This window comes from Arvicola amphibius, chromosome 2 (assembly GCF_903992535.2).
Source record: "Arvicola amphibius chromosome 2, mArvAmp1.2, whole genome shotgun sequence".
NCBI classification, from domain to species: domain Eukaryota; kingdom Metazoa; phylum Chordata; class Mammalia; order Rodentia; family Cricetidae; genus Arvicola; species Arvicola amphibius.
The window spans coordinates 193,323,769-193,338,545 of NC_052048.2; the positions used below are offsets into that span (position 1 = coordinate 193,323,769).

At 41.5% G+C, this 14,777-nt stretch overlaps 1 protein-coding gene across 1 annotated transcript in view; it reads left to right on the forward strand.

The window, feature by feature from the left end:
* The window catches only part of Cntnap2 (contactin associated protein 2), a 1,482,107-nt gene that overhangs the window by 1,242,932 nt on the left and 224,398 nt on the right, over positions 1-14,777 (forward strand). Inside the window, exon 18 of the mRNA XM_042054579.1 lies at positions 11,639-11,875. Coding sequence (XP_041910513.1) covers positions 11,639-11,875 — 237 coding nt within the window. The remainder of the gene's footprint in view (positions 1-11,638; positions 11,876-14,777) is intronic.

The window sequence follows — 14,777 nt, forward strand, 5'->3', positions numbered from 1 at the left end:
AAAACGGCACAGCTTTTTTCCTGCTACGGCTGAAAACCGAAAAACAAACATTCAGCTTTTCATCAACACCATTTAAGTGTTTCGTGGCAGGACCTCTTAAAAGAGCTGCAAGATTTTGCAGCTAAAGCTGAGTCAGGAAGCCTCTCTTAGATGAGAGTGCTTGCTTGCCAGACCTGAAAAAATAGAGCTTTACTCTATTCTTTCCCAAGCTTTCTCAAGCTTTCTGCGGATTCGGTTATCCACGTGGGCGCCATTCTGTAGTGATGAGCTGTGGGCTGCATTCCCGCCGCCCTGCTTTCGGCCTCCTGACTAGCTTATGCCCCAAAATAATTACACAGAAACTGTATTTTTTTAAACACTGCCTGGCTCATTAGTTTCAGCCTCTTACTCACATCTTGCTTTAACCCATTTCTAATAATCTGTGTAGCACCACGAAGTGGTGTCCTACCGGAAAGATTCTAGCGTACGTCCATCTTGGGCTGGAGCTTCATCGTGTCTGGCATCTCTCTGAGGAGAGGCACAGCGGTCTGTCTAACTTAAGAGAGGCGTGGCATCTGACTGATCCTTCTACCTCACTTCCTCTTCCTGTTCTGTCTACTCCACCCACCTGAGGGGCGGTCTATCAAATGGGCCAGGCAGTTTCTTTATTAGCCAATGAAATCAACTCAAACAGAAGACTCTCCCACATCAGCATTATTTTAAAGAATTGTGGCATGTGGCCTTGTAGGAGGAAGTGTGTCACTAAGAGATGGAAAAACAGGGTGGGCCTTGAGGTTTTAGAAGCTCAAATCAGACCCAGTGTCTGTCTGCCTGCCTGCCTGTTTGTCTGTCTGTCTGTCTCTTCCTCCTGCCTGCCAATCTAGACATAAAATCCCCAGCTACTTCTCCAGCACCATGTCCACCTGAATGTCTCCATGTTTCCTACCATGTCAATAATGGAATGGGCTAAACCTCTGAACTATAAGCCACCCCCAATTAAATGTTTTCTTTTATAAGAATCGCCATGGCCATAGTATCTCTTCACAGCAATAGAACATTGACTAAGATACTGTCTTATAGGAGATGATGTTTTTAATTATACCAATAACCGATACTGAATGAATATACACACAGCCCAGAGTTCCTCCCCAGTACCGTAAAAAAGAGATCTGGGGATACTCTTTTTACTAGTCCTACCTTCTGGTTGTCAGGATAGTTTCCCAGCACAAGCTCCTCTCTCCTGTAATGAGCCTTGTGTTCAAGGCCCCTCTTGGCAAGGAAGTCTGGTTGCTCATCCATTTAATGGTCCTTTCTTCACATCCTGACAGTGTACCTCTCTGGCTTGATTTTCACTTATTATTTCCTTTAGATTTTAACTATTCTAAAGTATCTTCTCTGTCTATTACCGTGTGAGTATGTTTCATGTGTAGCATTCTAATCCCACCGTGTATGTGTGCGTGTGATATGCACGTATGTATTTTTCAAACATCTGTCTTTATTTCTGAAAACTGATAGCATTGACTTTGTGTGCTGTACCTCATATGATGAATTACTCTAAACTCCACTCGACTTCTTACTTTCCCACTTAGCCTTATGGTTTTGTGACCAACTTATGCAATTCTATGAATACCAAATGCATCATGATCCATTATGTGTGCAGACCCCGTGTAACTTGGTCTATGCCATAATGATGACTACCTCGATTTCCCCCCACTCTCCCACCATAAGGAATCCTTATCTATATAATTCTATGTATGCCTTCTGCCACCTGAGTGAGACTTTTGTGTGTTATTTTGCTAGTTGAACATCATCCATTGTCTTCTTGACATTGTACTAGCTGCTTGTGCTGGTCTCTGATTTCCATCTCTTGCCCTATGGTGTTTCTCAAGTGGTTTGTTTCTTCTCTGGGCAGGATCCATGAGCCTTCTTGTTCCTAATAAACAATAAGTCGTTTTTGCATTTAGTCTAAATGTGTCTCTTAGATATCATATTGTAGAACCTCTTGAGAAATCAAATCTGGAAATGTCTGTCTGACTGGTTATTAGGGTTATTTTTGCACTTATACGTTTTTATGCACTGTTTCTTTGTTTATTCCATACTCCAACACTCTCTGTAAATAAGATGACCATAACACTACCAGTCCAGAAGTTGGACACTCTGCTTTCATTTCTCTGGCAGCTGCTCCTACCCTACTAGCGCCTATACTGTTTGTTTTGTTGTGTTGCATTTCGTGATATGGTTTCACTCTGTAGACCAGGCTGGGATTAAACCCCAAAATGGCCAGAAGGAAGTTTGAACTTCTAGTTCAATGGGATGTTTGTTGTGGCTTCTGGTGGGAGTGCTTCCCGCTCTGGAACCAAAACTTCTAGGCCAGCAGAACTAAAGATCATAGAAACAAGAAGCAAAAATTGTCCTAGTGGTTTTCTAGAGATGGCAGTGAGTGGAACTATATTCCCCATTCCCATCCCTTGATTCCTGGACCTGTGGATCCCGGCTATGGGAGAAGCTGTGTCATACACTGGCCACCAGTTCAAGGCGTGCACTCCCTTCTGGAGAACCCTACCCTAGCCCTCCAAGCTGCTGCCACCTAATTGGTGCTGTAACTGAGTCTTCAAGAGACCATTCCATTTTTCTCTTAGGCCAGCTGCTCCAGGACGGTAGGGAACATGGTGGAAACTAGTATATTCCATGATCATGAGCCCACTGTCACACTTCTCTAGCTACAAAATGAGTTCCTTAGTCAGAAACAATACTGTGTGGGATCTGTGAATGACGGGGGGTAAAGCATTCTGTAAGTCCGCAGACAGTGGCTTTGGCAGCAGCATCTTCAAGCTTGCATCATTGCTACCCTGTTAGTCCATAGTTCAGATGCCCATTATTTCATGTCTATTCCTCTACTCTTTCAGTGGTTTTGCCTCTGAAAACACAGACGGAGTTGAGTGTGGCTATTCTGTCTTGGTGCTTGCTGTTTGTTCTTGAAGATTTTGTCACTTTTCCTTGTGAGCTTAGGTCAATGTCCTTGGGATAACCTTACCAAATGCTTCTAGCACTGTCCACCTCAGGGGAAAGATCAGGATTTCAGGATCCAAAGCGGCCGCCCCCTCAATGATGAATGAGGGTATAAAGAAGGCCCCTGCCTCGGGACAGGGGACTCCTGCTGTTCCGATCCTCCTCCAGCCTCTCCACACCACTGTTGCTCCATTCCCCCAATTCAGTCTTCTCTACTCAGGCAAGGGACAGCCACCTTCTGTCCCTTAATACAATCTATCCTTAAGCCACTTAGTGTGACTACACAAGCTAACTCCGTCCTCTCACTACCTGCCCCCCTCGTCTCATAGGAAGCATCTCATTATGACATCAAAGAGGCAGATTCAAAAGACAACCAAATCCAATAGTCTTTCTCTTGTGTTCCACTTTCCTTGACATCTCTTATAAGTTAATATTTTATAACTTCACCCTCTTTGAAATCCAGGCCTTAAAACATTCTGTTCTCTCAGCTTTTCTGTTAAGCCTTCATTCTCATCTTAATCCCTAAGCCTCCAGCCTTTATCCTCTACTCTCTTAGCCCATGTGTCCAGAAGGACCAGTTATCAAAGCAGTGATGATTCCTCTCAACTCATTCAATCCTGCCTTGGCCTGGACTCATCCCTGTAAAGATGTGTGTGAAGTTTGGGTTCTTGGAGTGAAAAAAACAAGCTGGTGCCACCAACTTGAACAGCACAAAGGATTCTTTACTCTGGAGCGAGAGCGACTATGTGTTATCATTTTAAACAAGTACTTCTAAAGATGGGTAATAAAAATGGAGAGAGACAGACAAAAGGAAAGTCATGAGAAATATTAAGATCAGAAATAATATCTGTTGTGTGTCAAACATGAGAGCTCACCAGCTTGTCACACAACATGTATGAGAACATACAGATATGTGTAAATGAAATATTTCGCGTTCTCAGCGATTTAAGTTCCAACTTGCATTGAAATTTACTAAAATATTTGTCACAGTACAGAATGTGGATCTCAGTAGGAAGATCCTGTCCTCTCTCCTATCCCCAAGTGTATGACAGACTTAGAGAAGTGGGATTTGCTGCATAGTGCAGAGCAATGACCTCTAAACTTGATACAGTGCTTCTGAGTACAGAAAGATAAACTGCACTCGGTGGCCAAATGGCAAATCCATCCCGGGATAGTAGCATTCAGCTTTTAATTTAGAAAAATCATGAGGTCAGTGGTGACATTAACAAAATATCCCTTTGCTTGACCTAGAGATGGACTCTAACATCCTCATTCCTAGCTCTGAATTTAGAGTATCGCGTTTCCACGGTCACTTTCAACTGTCCCTGTGGCTTTTCAGACAGCAGTCTGGCGAGTGGGTCTCTGGTACTAACTGCATTGTCAGCCTTCTCCATACCTAAGCAAAGCAGTGCTCAGGAACGTGTCAAAAGTGGGAGACAAAAGAGCTTTGTATGACCTAAGTTCCCAAGTGCAGACAGAAGCAGCAGCGTGGGCAGAGTGCAGATTACCCGGCTATGAGTCTGGGGCCTCTCCTTAGCTTTGATACCCCCATCTTCTTGATGGTTCCTCATGGGGCCCTTCTTCTGTGTGAGTACACCATCCCCAGGGGCTCTTCCCCTTTTTAAGGTCACCAATTACATTCAGTTATGTTCTCATCCTTATGGCCTTGTCTGGCCTTCTTTGGAGGCCCTAGATAGTCTATATGCAGCCAAATTCATATTGGGGTCTAAGGCTTCAAAAGCTTGACTATAGAATGTAAGTAACATAGTTCAGATCCCCTGGCTTCATATCTGTGTCTGTTCATCAAGTTTATGATGCTGTGAAATTCTGATTATACTCTACACTAGTGGCAATCAGGATATCTGCCATTAGTTGGGCTTCGACATGAAGTACTGGATTCTATCAATCAGAATTAACATGTGCCTTCAGGGTACATATTGTTGTACTGACATTGCATGTAAAAGGACTAAGACCTAAGGAGAACTTGGGAAGACTACACAGCCAAGGAGATGCAAAAACAATGTGTTCATGTTTCCTCATTCTTGCTTACTGACCTGCCCACCCATGCCAAACGGTACCCAGCATCAGTGTGGTGGGGGGCTATTTGTGATTCCAGCAGCAAAAACAGTGTCTGGGGCTTGGGAAATGTCTCGGAGCTTAAGAGCACATGTTGCTCTTGCAGAAGACCTGGGGTTAAGTTCCCAACACCCACATGGTGGCTCACAATCATCTGTCACTTAGTTCCGTGGGACCCGACACCCTCATCACTGAGGACTGCACACACATGGTACACATATGCCCATACAGGCAAAACATTTACACACATAAAAAAATCTTCTATAAAGTACTCTTAAAAGAAGAATATCCTCGTGCATCATTTTAGAACCGCTTCTCCTAGTGCTTTACTTACAGAACCTATGAAATGATCCAGGTTTCACTCCCCTGAGCATCCTATACTGCCCTGGGAATTTCATCCTTCTCCTGCCCTCCTGCCCTGCACCTTGCAGGGGAACACTCCATCACCGCTTTATCATGGGGACATGTTTATCTATTCTGTTTCTGTCCCTTCTTGGTACACTCCATCTTAACTGCCCTACTTAAGACTGATCCTGCGCCAACTCCAGACCCCACTTAACCCTGCTTGACCGTTTTTCTCACAGTGGTCACCAGCTTCTAACACGTGATGTACATGTTGAGTCTCCTGATAAATTTCTCCATGCTGCAAGGGCAGAGACTTTTTCGCAGTAGTGAAATAAACACATTTAAAAATTAAAAAAAAAAAAACACATACTTCTAAAAGGGATCAGGTTCAAGTGTGCAACCTTTGCCGTGATTTCTTTCTATGGTGAATAAGTGGCCAATCTGATCAGATGAAAGCACTCTGGGGGTCAGACTTACCACTTCAGATACTGTTGAGCTCTGGGTTTGAGGACAATGTGTTTTTCCTAATTCCTCTCAATCTTTATTTCCAACCATTATTTTTAAATGGAACACCTGATTATTTTGCCCAAATGTTCTGTGCACTTGATGGTTGTATTATTCATTATAGGTAGCTACAACACTTTCATAATTAATCTTTAATTGCGATACTTGCATAGCATTTCGGATGAAAAATGATATACAAATTAAACCCACATCTCACCTTGGATAATTATCACAGGTCTGACTAATGTGCATGAAGGCTTAGCATGGCAGGGGGCTCTTCCCAATGACAATGTGTTGATTTGCTAATTAAACAAAGGTTCAGTAGCGTTTTTCCTTGAAGACCTATAATTTAAACTTATGACATTTGCCACCAAGAAAGGTTTCTACAAAGCAGTAAATTGAACTCAACTTCTACTGGTTCTGGTGCATTAACATCTTTTGCATAATATATAATGACCATGCTCAGGATAAAAGATTTTTCTTCGTGTCAAGTAGATCAGCAAATGCACTTTCCAGCTCAGTGAGTCACTTAAATGAATCAGGATGCCACCTCGGAAGGGAAAGAGTTTAGCTTCAGTGCACAGAGAAATGACACTTCATTCGCCTGCTTTATAAACTAAGAGGAGATTTTTTTTTTTTTTTTTTTTTTTTTTTTTTTTTTTTTTTTTTTTTTTTTTTTTTTTTGGTTTTTCGAGACAGGGTTTCCCTGCAGTTTCTAGAGCCTGTCCTGGAACTAGCTCTTGTAGACCAGGCTGGCCTCGAACTCAGAGATCCGCCTGCCTCTGCCTCCCGAGTGCTGGGATTAAAGGCGTGCGCCACCACCGCCCGGCTGAGGAGATTTTTAAAAAAAAAAAAAAAAAAAAAAAAAATGTAGTGCAACGGGTGACTAAATGTAAATTACACTATACTCACATATTGTTGCTATACAGCTTGAGATATGGCTTAGAGTACGTGCCTGGCACACAAAAGGTCCTGGTTCAATCCATAGTGCTGTGCAAAGGAAAAAAAGAAATGGGGGCAGAAGGAGGAGGAGGAAGAGAATGAAGGAAGGACCGAGGGAGAAAGGAGGGATTAAAATGATAAGAGAAAAAAAATTGTAAGGTGTTATATAGAATTCTATATAGAATATATATAATAAATATATAATTATAAGTAATATATAATTAAATGATTATATTAGTTTACATTGCCAAAAGTCATTACAAATCAAATACCAAAAGCAGAAATCATACAAATAAGTATGTCAGTGTGGCTTCACAATCACGCAAAACTTTTATAGGGGAAAAAGTACCATCTACAACTTAAAAAATACAAACTAGAAGGCATGGTTACAAAATTAATCAGCATAGTTTTAAAACTCAAAATATTATCACCAACCAATAAAAACATATCATCGCTTACCCCCTCCAAAACAAAAATATGAAGTAGCAAATTAAAAATAAGAAAAGAAAAATACAACATAATTCATTATAGTAATCAAAGTAATGAATTTTCTCCCATTTAATCAAACTGACGTAAACACAATAGGATACATCACCATATCAGGATTATGTAAAGCAAATACGCATTCGTTCCATTTTGATAAAATGTTAATTGGTACATTGTTCTTAAAGGCCTTTAAAATATACCAATAATAAAGTACTTGATACACAAACATCAGGACCTGGGTTTGGACCCCCAACACCCATGGGAAAAAAGCTAAACTTGGAAGCATGCACCTATAACCCCAAAGTGAAAAGTTGGAGGCAGGAGGACCATGGGGCTCATTGGCCAGACATTTTATCCAATTAGTGAACTCCAGGTGCAGTTAGACACATTGACTGAAACAAAAAAGCAGAGAGCAATTGAGAAAGAGACTTCTGCTCTCTGTAAATGCACTGGCACCTGCACACATATAAATACACACACACACACACACACACACACAGAGAGAGAGAGAGAGAGAGAGAGAGAGAGAGAGAGAGACAGAGACAGAGACAGAGACAGAGAGAACAGCAAAATTGAAAAACTGAAGTATGCTGAGATGTTCTGAGATATTTACAAAGTTCACACTATTATACTATCACAGAAAGTTAAAATTACAAAATTCTACTAGTAATGGAATAGCAAAAAGGAGTGACAAAGGATGTTTTATGAAATAATAAACAAGATGTTCTTGCTGCATTGCTTGGAAAATATGTCATGATACTTGAAGTATAGAAAGCAAATTTGAGGACAATGCCTGTTATGCCCCCGTCTCCTTATGCCATCCCTGTTTTTTATATTTATGTATGTTCACAAACAAAAGTAGGGACTAGGAAGCTGGTCCAGTGGTTGAGACCACTGGCTGCCCTTCCAGAGGACTCAATCTCCAGCATCCACATGGTGCCTCAGAACTGTCTGTAACTCCCATTCCAGGTATCTAGTGCCTTCTTCTGGCATCTATGGGCACTGCACTCAGATGGTGTACAGACATACACACCAGCAAAACACCCATACACACAAAATAAAAATGAAGGTTGAATATTCCTAAGTAGACAAGGTTTTCCCCTAAAAATAAAGGCAGTAATGTCTGAGTGGCGTAACTTGTTTCAGTTATGCAACTTGCTTATCGGTTTATATATGGTTTACACAACCCAGAACTATTCCCATGGAAACTAGGCAAACAGGAGAGGGAATATCTAAAAACAGCCTTTTTAAATTTTTCAGCATAGTTTTGATAGGGTTTAATTGTCTTAATTGACTAGTGGTAAAAATTCAAATAGCTATACACTTATGTAATAAAAGGCCCTTTGGAAAATCTCTCCCTGCAAGAACAAAAACCAGAGCAGCAAAAATGGTCCTAGCCAAATTGAAATTCTAACACACAAAGGGTGACTGTGGGTTTGAATCGCTTCCAAGTGAGGCAGAGACTCTCATTCTCTCCAGCACAGAGGTGTGAAGCTGCACAGCCTAGCAGATGGCAGGATGGCAAGTCCTTCAAAGCGGCGTGTTTAATAACTTCATTTGCTATTTACTATCCATAGCTTTGATCCAAAAGGACGCTGGACTCTCTTCAATTAATCCTCTAGTCAAATATTTTATAAAAACAAGATGCTACTTTAGAGAACGATTATTCAAATCAATATATGACCCACGGAAAGTACTGTAAGCTTGGGCTCAAAAAGGCAGTAGATTCATTTGCCCTTTCTCTGATAAGGACATATGGGCATAACCAGATACTGATCTATCCTGTGATGGAGTCTTTGATTAGTCACTAGTCCTTGTTAGTGAGTCTACTGGCTGGTGCACTTTGGACCAGGATAATGGGCTGAGTGATCTGACTGCATCCCTAGCCTAACAATCTTATCCAAACAACAAAGCCCTATTGACCTCTCCACTTGTACGTGTGCATGTTGTAGTGTGTGTGTATATGTGTATATGTGTGTACTGTACATGTGTATATGTGTGTATATGTACATGTGTATATGTGCACAGGTGTATATGTGTGTATGTGTGTACATGTGTGTGCGTGTGTGGGGACACGTGTGTGAGTGTATGAATGCATGTGTGTATATTGTGTGTGTGCATGTGTGTGTGTGTGCCTGAGTTGTGTGCATGTGTGTGTGTCTGTGCATGCATGTGGGTGTGCATGTGTGCCTTGTGCGCATTTGTGCATGTGTGTGTGTGTGCAGGCACACGTGTGCTGATATTCTCACTTGTGCATGTACTTGTGAAGAACAAAAGTTGACATTTAGTGTCCTCTTCTTACATGTTAGACAGCTCCCTGAACCTGGAGTTCTCATTCAAGATAGACCAGACGACCCTGACATTTGCCTGTCTCCCTTAACACAGCACTGACTGTAGCACATGATGCTGTCATCCCTGACTTTTACATGGGTGCTGAGGGTCTGAACTAGGGTTCTTACGTATCAAACACTTTACCTGCTGAACCATCTCCCCTGCAGCCCACTTTTTTTTTTTAATTTACTGAGAGTTTTGTTAAGGAGTTGGCTTGAGGGGTTATTAAAACAAGGAAATATAACAGCCTGTTGTGTGGAAGTTAGAGAAACAAGAAAATTGGCAGTATAATTCACCACAAGCTCCAGAGTCCAGGAAGAAAGAGTGCCACTTCTGTGAGCAGAGGAAGCAGATGCCCGGGTTGGAGAGGCAAAATTCAAGCATCCTCTGGACTTGTCTAACAAAATGAGGCCACCGTGCGTTGTCGAGGGCAGTGTGCACTCAGCCTATGGATTTGAATGTCTGTCTATTTCAGACAGACAGACAGACACACACACACACACACACACACACACACACTGTGATGGAGAATAATGTTTGAGTAGTCATCTTGGTTCTTTTTACACTGTCTTTTTCTTTAGTTCGCACATGAAATGATGGATTTCATCACGGCACCTTCATATGTATGTAGCGTTGTACTTTCTCATTCACTCCCTGCCACCCTCCCTCTCCCATCATCCTCTTTCCTTCAAAAATAAAGTTTCTTTTCTGTTCTCTGTTTTAATGTCATATTTATACATATATACATATTCATGTCATAATATATCATATCATATATAATATATTTTACCATATATAATATTATCATGTTATATATGTGTTTATACATATATAATCATATTATCGATCTTTGAACCCGGAATAGAGATTGTTCCCATTTTAAAAGCATCCAGATTATTACAGACTCTCTAAAATCGACAGTACTTCTGTGGGTCCCTCTATGTACATCAAACCTCTTTAATATTTTCACGCTTATAAAACTCAGCCTTGCTCTATAACCTACTCCAGAAGTCATAATGAACACATCGTTGCATGCCAGATGTCATTTTTAAATTTAACCTTTTAACTATTCCATACATGATAAATTGCTTCTATTCATCTCTCTTACTCCTCTCTCATTCCCGTTGACCCCCTTTCCATCCCAGCTAGTCTTTCATACACTCTCATGTCTTTTCTTGCCCTGCCGACTTTCATTAGGACCTCAAGAGCTCCCATCCGTGCTGGGATGCTGAAGGGGTCATTCTCTGAAGAACTTACGCAGGTATCCACAGTTGCTGTGTGCTCATGATGGCTGTACCCATGTCGTATCCTGGGGACAGCATTTCACAGCGTTGCTTTATGTCTTGAAATGGCGCAATAAAGCCCAACCTGGAATGTTAGTGACTGTAACCAACCTGGAATATTAGTAACTGTAACAAGCCTATTTCTGTGAAAAGTCATCCCTTCAAACCTCCAGCCACCCCAGTCACCACATCCTGAGTATCTTAATGTAAATTTCTTCAAAGCAAAACATGAGATAAGACTCACCAAGTACAATGACATTTCAAACGAATTTATGCCTTCTGACTAATTGGCTTACTTAGTTATGCTAATGTATTCATGTCTCTCTGCCTTTATAGTTCAACAGATAATGCTAGAGAACTGAGCACTCTGAGATTAAAGAACAAAGAAACTAAAGACTTCTGTGAGCCTCTTTTCCATAAGAATCCAGATTATACATTTTTTTTTTGCCTATCTACAAACATTTTGTGTCTGGGGCAAGTTTACTTCGTCTCAGAAGACAGCCGTTTTTAATTAGACACCACAGCCTAAGGAAAAACTTCAATTCTTTCTGTTTACACTGGACCAACTCGAATGGGAAAAGACTTACCAGCTTGTCTCCTGCTGCAATTTCAAAACAGGCTGAGTAGAAAAGCAGGTGCAGAGGTGACCCTCCCATCTGAACTGTGCTTTCTGTCCTTCCCAGGTGGTGCTGGCGGCCAGCAAGGATTCCTGGGCTGCATCCGCTCCTTGAGGATGAATGGAGTGACCCTTGACTTGGAAGAAAGAGCAAAGGTCACATCCGGATTCAAATCTGGATGCTCAGGCCACTGCACCAGCTACGGGACCAACTGTGAAAATGGAGGGAAATGCATCGAGAAATACCATGGATATTCCTGTGACTGCTCTAACACTGCCTATGACGGGACATTCTGCAACAAAGGTATGGTAGAGGCGACTTTCAGCCCCGTCTTCAGACACCTTTATAAGACTAAACTATCTGTCTAGTGCTTCTTCTACTGCAAATGGTTGCCTTTGTTTCTATGGGCGCAGTGAATCCCTCTCCCACCTTAGGAGGGAACTTCTTTGTTGTTTACTAGAGACTTGACCTTGGTACACAGTTACCCAGAGTCCAGCACTGACCAAAACGTTACAGTGTAAAGAGTCTCCCGTGTTCTAATGATGAGTGACAAAGGGAACTCAGGCTTAGCCTAAATCCCACATCAGAATCCATGGTCAAATGCAGCCCGTTGTTGGTATTCGTGTGCTCCTACCCACACTGCTGCTAAAGTTTGATACTAATTGTCATTAGTATCATCATTAGTAACCTTACTCAAAACACCTTTACAGGGTGGCTCTCAGCAGACCTCAGTCTACAAAGATACTAAAAACATGCTCAGCCAACTTAGAACATCCTTTATTTCAGTACTCCTCTAGCCTAGCCTTTGAGTCTGTAGTAAAGTCCACATGGACAAGGAAAGTATAAGAGCCCAACGCATATACATGTTTTCACTGGGATATACTCTGTGCTCACATGACTGGAAGAAATTCACTCAACTGGTGAAGCTTTATTTCCCCAAGAAGAGTGAAAAGAACAGTAGCTGGCACTTCTCCTAAGCCCCAGAAGCCTGTAAAGCACCCTTCTTTTTCTAAACGAATGTATAGCATTTGGGGAAAGTTTGCTGTAAACCCTTGCTGGGTCTCATCTAAGAAGCTTTACATAAGTACCCATTCATACTCTCATGAATACACGGAGGGTTGTTTGTGCTGGCATTCTTCACGCAAGATGCCACACACAGAAGGAATTGTTCCACAACGTTTGCTTGTACATCCAGGCTACTGTCTGGCGGGGCTGGATTATGAGCGTACAAATTAGATCAGACGGGATTTGAAGAATGAGTATGAGACCAAAAAAAAAAGGTGGAAAGGAATACCACTGCTGAAAAACACCGAGACACATTAACGGGGCCATTACATTGCGTTTTTCCGCTCGGAACAACATGCTCCTGTGATTTTTCCTGTGGCATACAATGGAATGGGCTTGCAGAACACATCAATTTTGCACTTGTAGAAATGACAGTCTTGCAATTACCATTCATTGTGCTTGATGCTAATTTAATGCAGTCCATTCCTTTGCCAATGTAATGTCTAAATGCAATCAAGTAAGTGCTAATGCCTGAGACATTGCACTGTGTAAGTAACAATTTAAAGCAAATCATGGTCCCCTTCTTTCTGGAGAGTTAAGTTAAACACAACAGTTCACACAAAGCCTCTGGGGGTTAATAGACAATATTCATGAAAGGACATCTGCCTTTCCCTTTAGCCAGCATCAGAAATAAAGGTAAATGAAGCCTATATGTTTCCTCTGACATTATCTCAAAGGTTTTGTACAAAAGACGTCTAAATATTCCCTTACCAGCTACTTATTACAATGAATTTGCATTGGCTCGGTGGCTTTAGCAAAAAAAAAAAAAAAAAAAAAAAAAAAAAAAAAAAAAAAAAAAAAAAAATTAAAAATTTTTGAAATGAGAACCCACAACAACGGTAAGTGTATTTGAAAAACATTTGTGAGCATCCTTCTGAGTGGAAATAAGTACGTCCTCGCCTTAGCAAAGGTGACAGTACTACTAGTTTGGAGGGGAAACGCAGCCACACAGATGTCTGTCTCAGCAAGCTTCTTCTTGTTCAGTGGCGGTCAGTATCTTCTTGCTGAATCTCCAGCCTAGCTCTCCTTCTGTCTTCCCAGAACTCACCAACCAAGTAGCCTGGTGCCTGCACAGCAGTTCCTGTAACCCTCCTTCCCAGTGGGATGGCAGCCAAACAACTCACTCTCTAGAAAAAGCAGACACATTAGCAAAAGAGTAAACTCAGTGCAAGTTCCTCGGGAGCAATCCATTCATGGTCTATGCTACTAGATGTGGAAAATGCTTGGTATTTTCTGTGCGAATGACTCTGGTCCCAGCCTGCCACATATGACCCAGTGACATGTTTCTATATCAGAAATGCACAGGGAGGGACGAGAGTACCTGCTGCTCTTAGAGAGGCCGAACATTCAGTTCTTAACACCCATATCGGGAAGCTGGCTGCCTGTACCTCCAGACCCAGGTGTTCAGTGCCATCCTCTGGCTTCAACGAGAACATGCAGTCATGCGCCCATTCTCACACAGATATATACACAGGTAAACAATAAAACAAATTTTAATGCATGCCTATACACATACAGTAAACAAAATTCAGAGTCCATAATAAAATATAACTGTGATGGGATTTTGTTTTGTATTATATTACAGAAGGGTGAAAATGGTGGGACTTTTAAACTTGTTTGTGCTTCCTTATATTTTATAATCTTCACCCAATGACATATTATTTCTGATTTCATTACTTTTCTTCTTCTTCTTCTTGGGAAAAACAATAGAAGGCAGAACTCTTGCTGCAGACATTTAAGAAGTGGCTGTCTCTGATGAGAAAATGTCTAGTGATTAACTAGAATTATTGTATAATCTAGTCATGTTATCCGGAATGAATGGAGTTGCATGTCAAGTGAAAATTGATGGTGATTAAGTTACTCTTGAAAATCATCTCTCAATGCATTTAAAAGAGCCTGCTATTCAATGAACATCTAAAGGAATTATCCTTCAGTTCTCTCAGGCACATTTGCATCTTAAAACAGGGGGTACTCTAGAAACTCACATCATTAGACCACACAGGCTATCACTTCATCTGTCTTTAGAGAACTATGCCATTCCTCATCTCCTCGAGGTATTCACCAGCCAGAGTCCGCTTAACTCATCTGAGGCAGGCCCATTACACAGAAAAATTCCTTGAGAGCCCATTGGCTGAGGCCT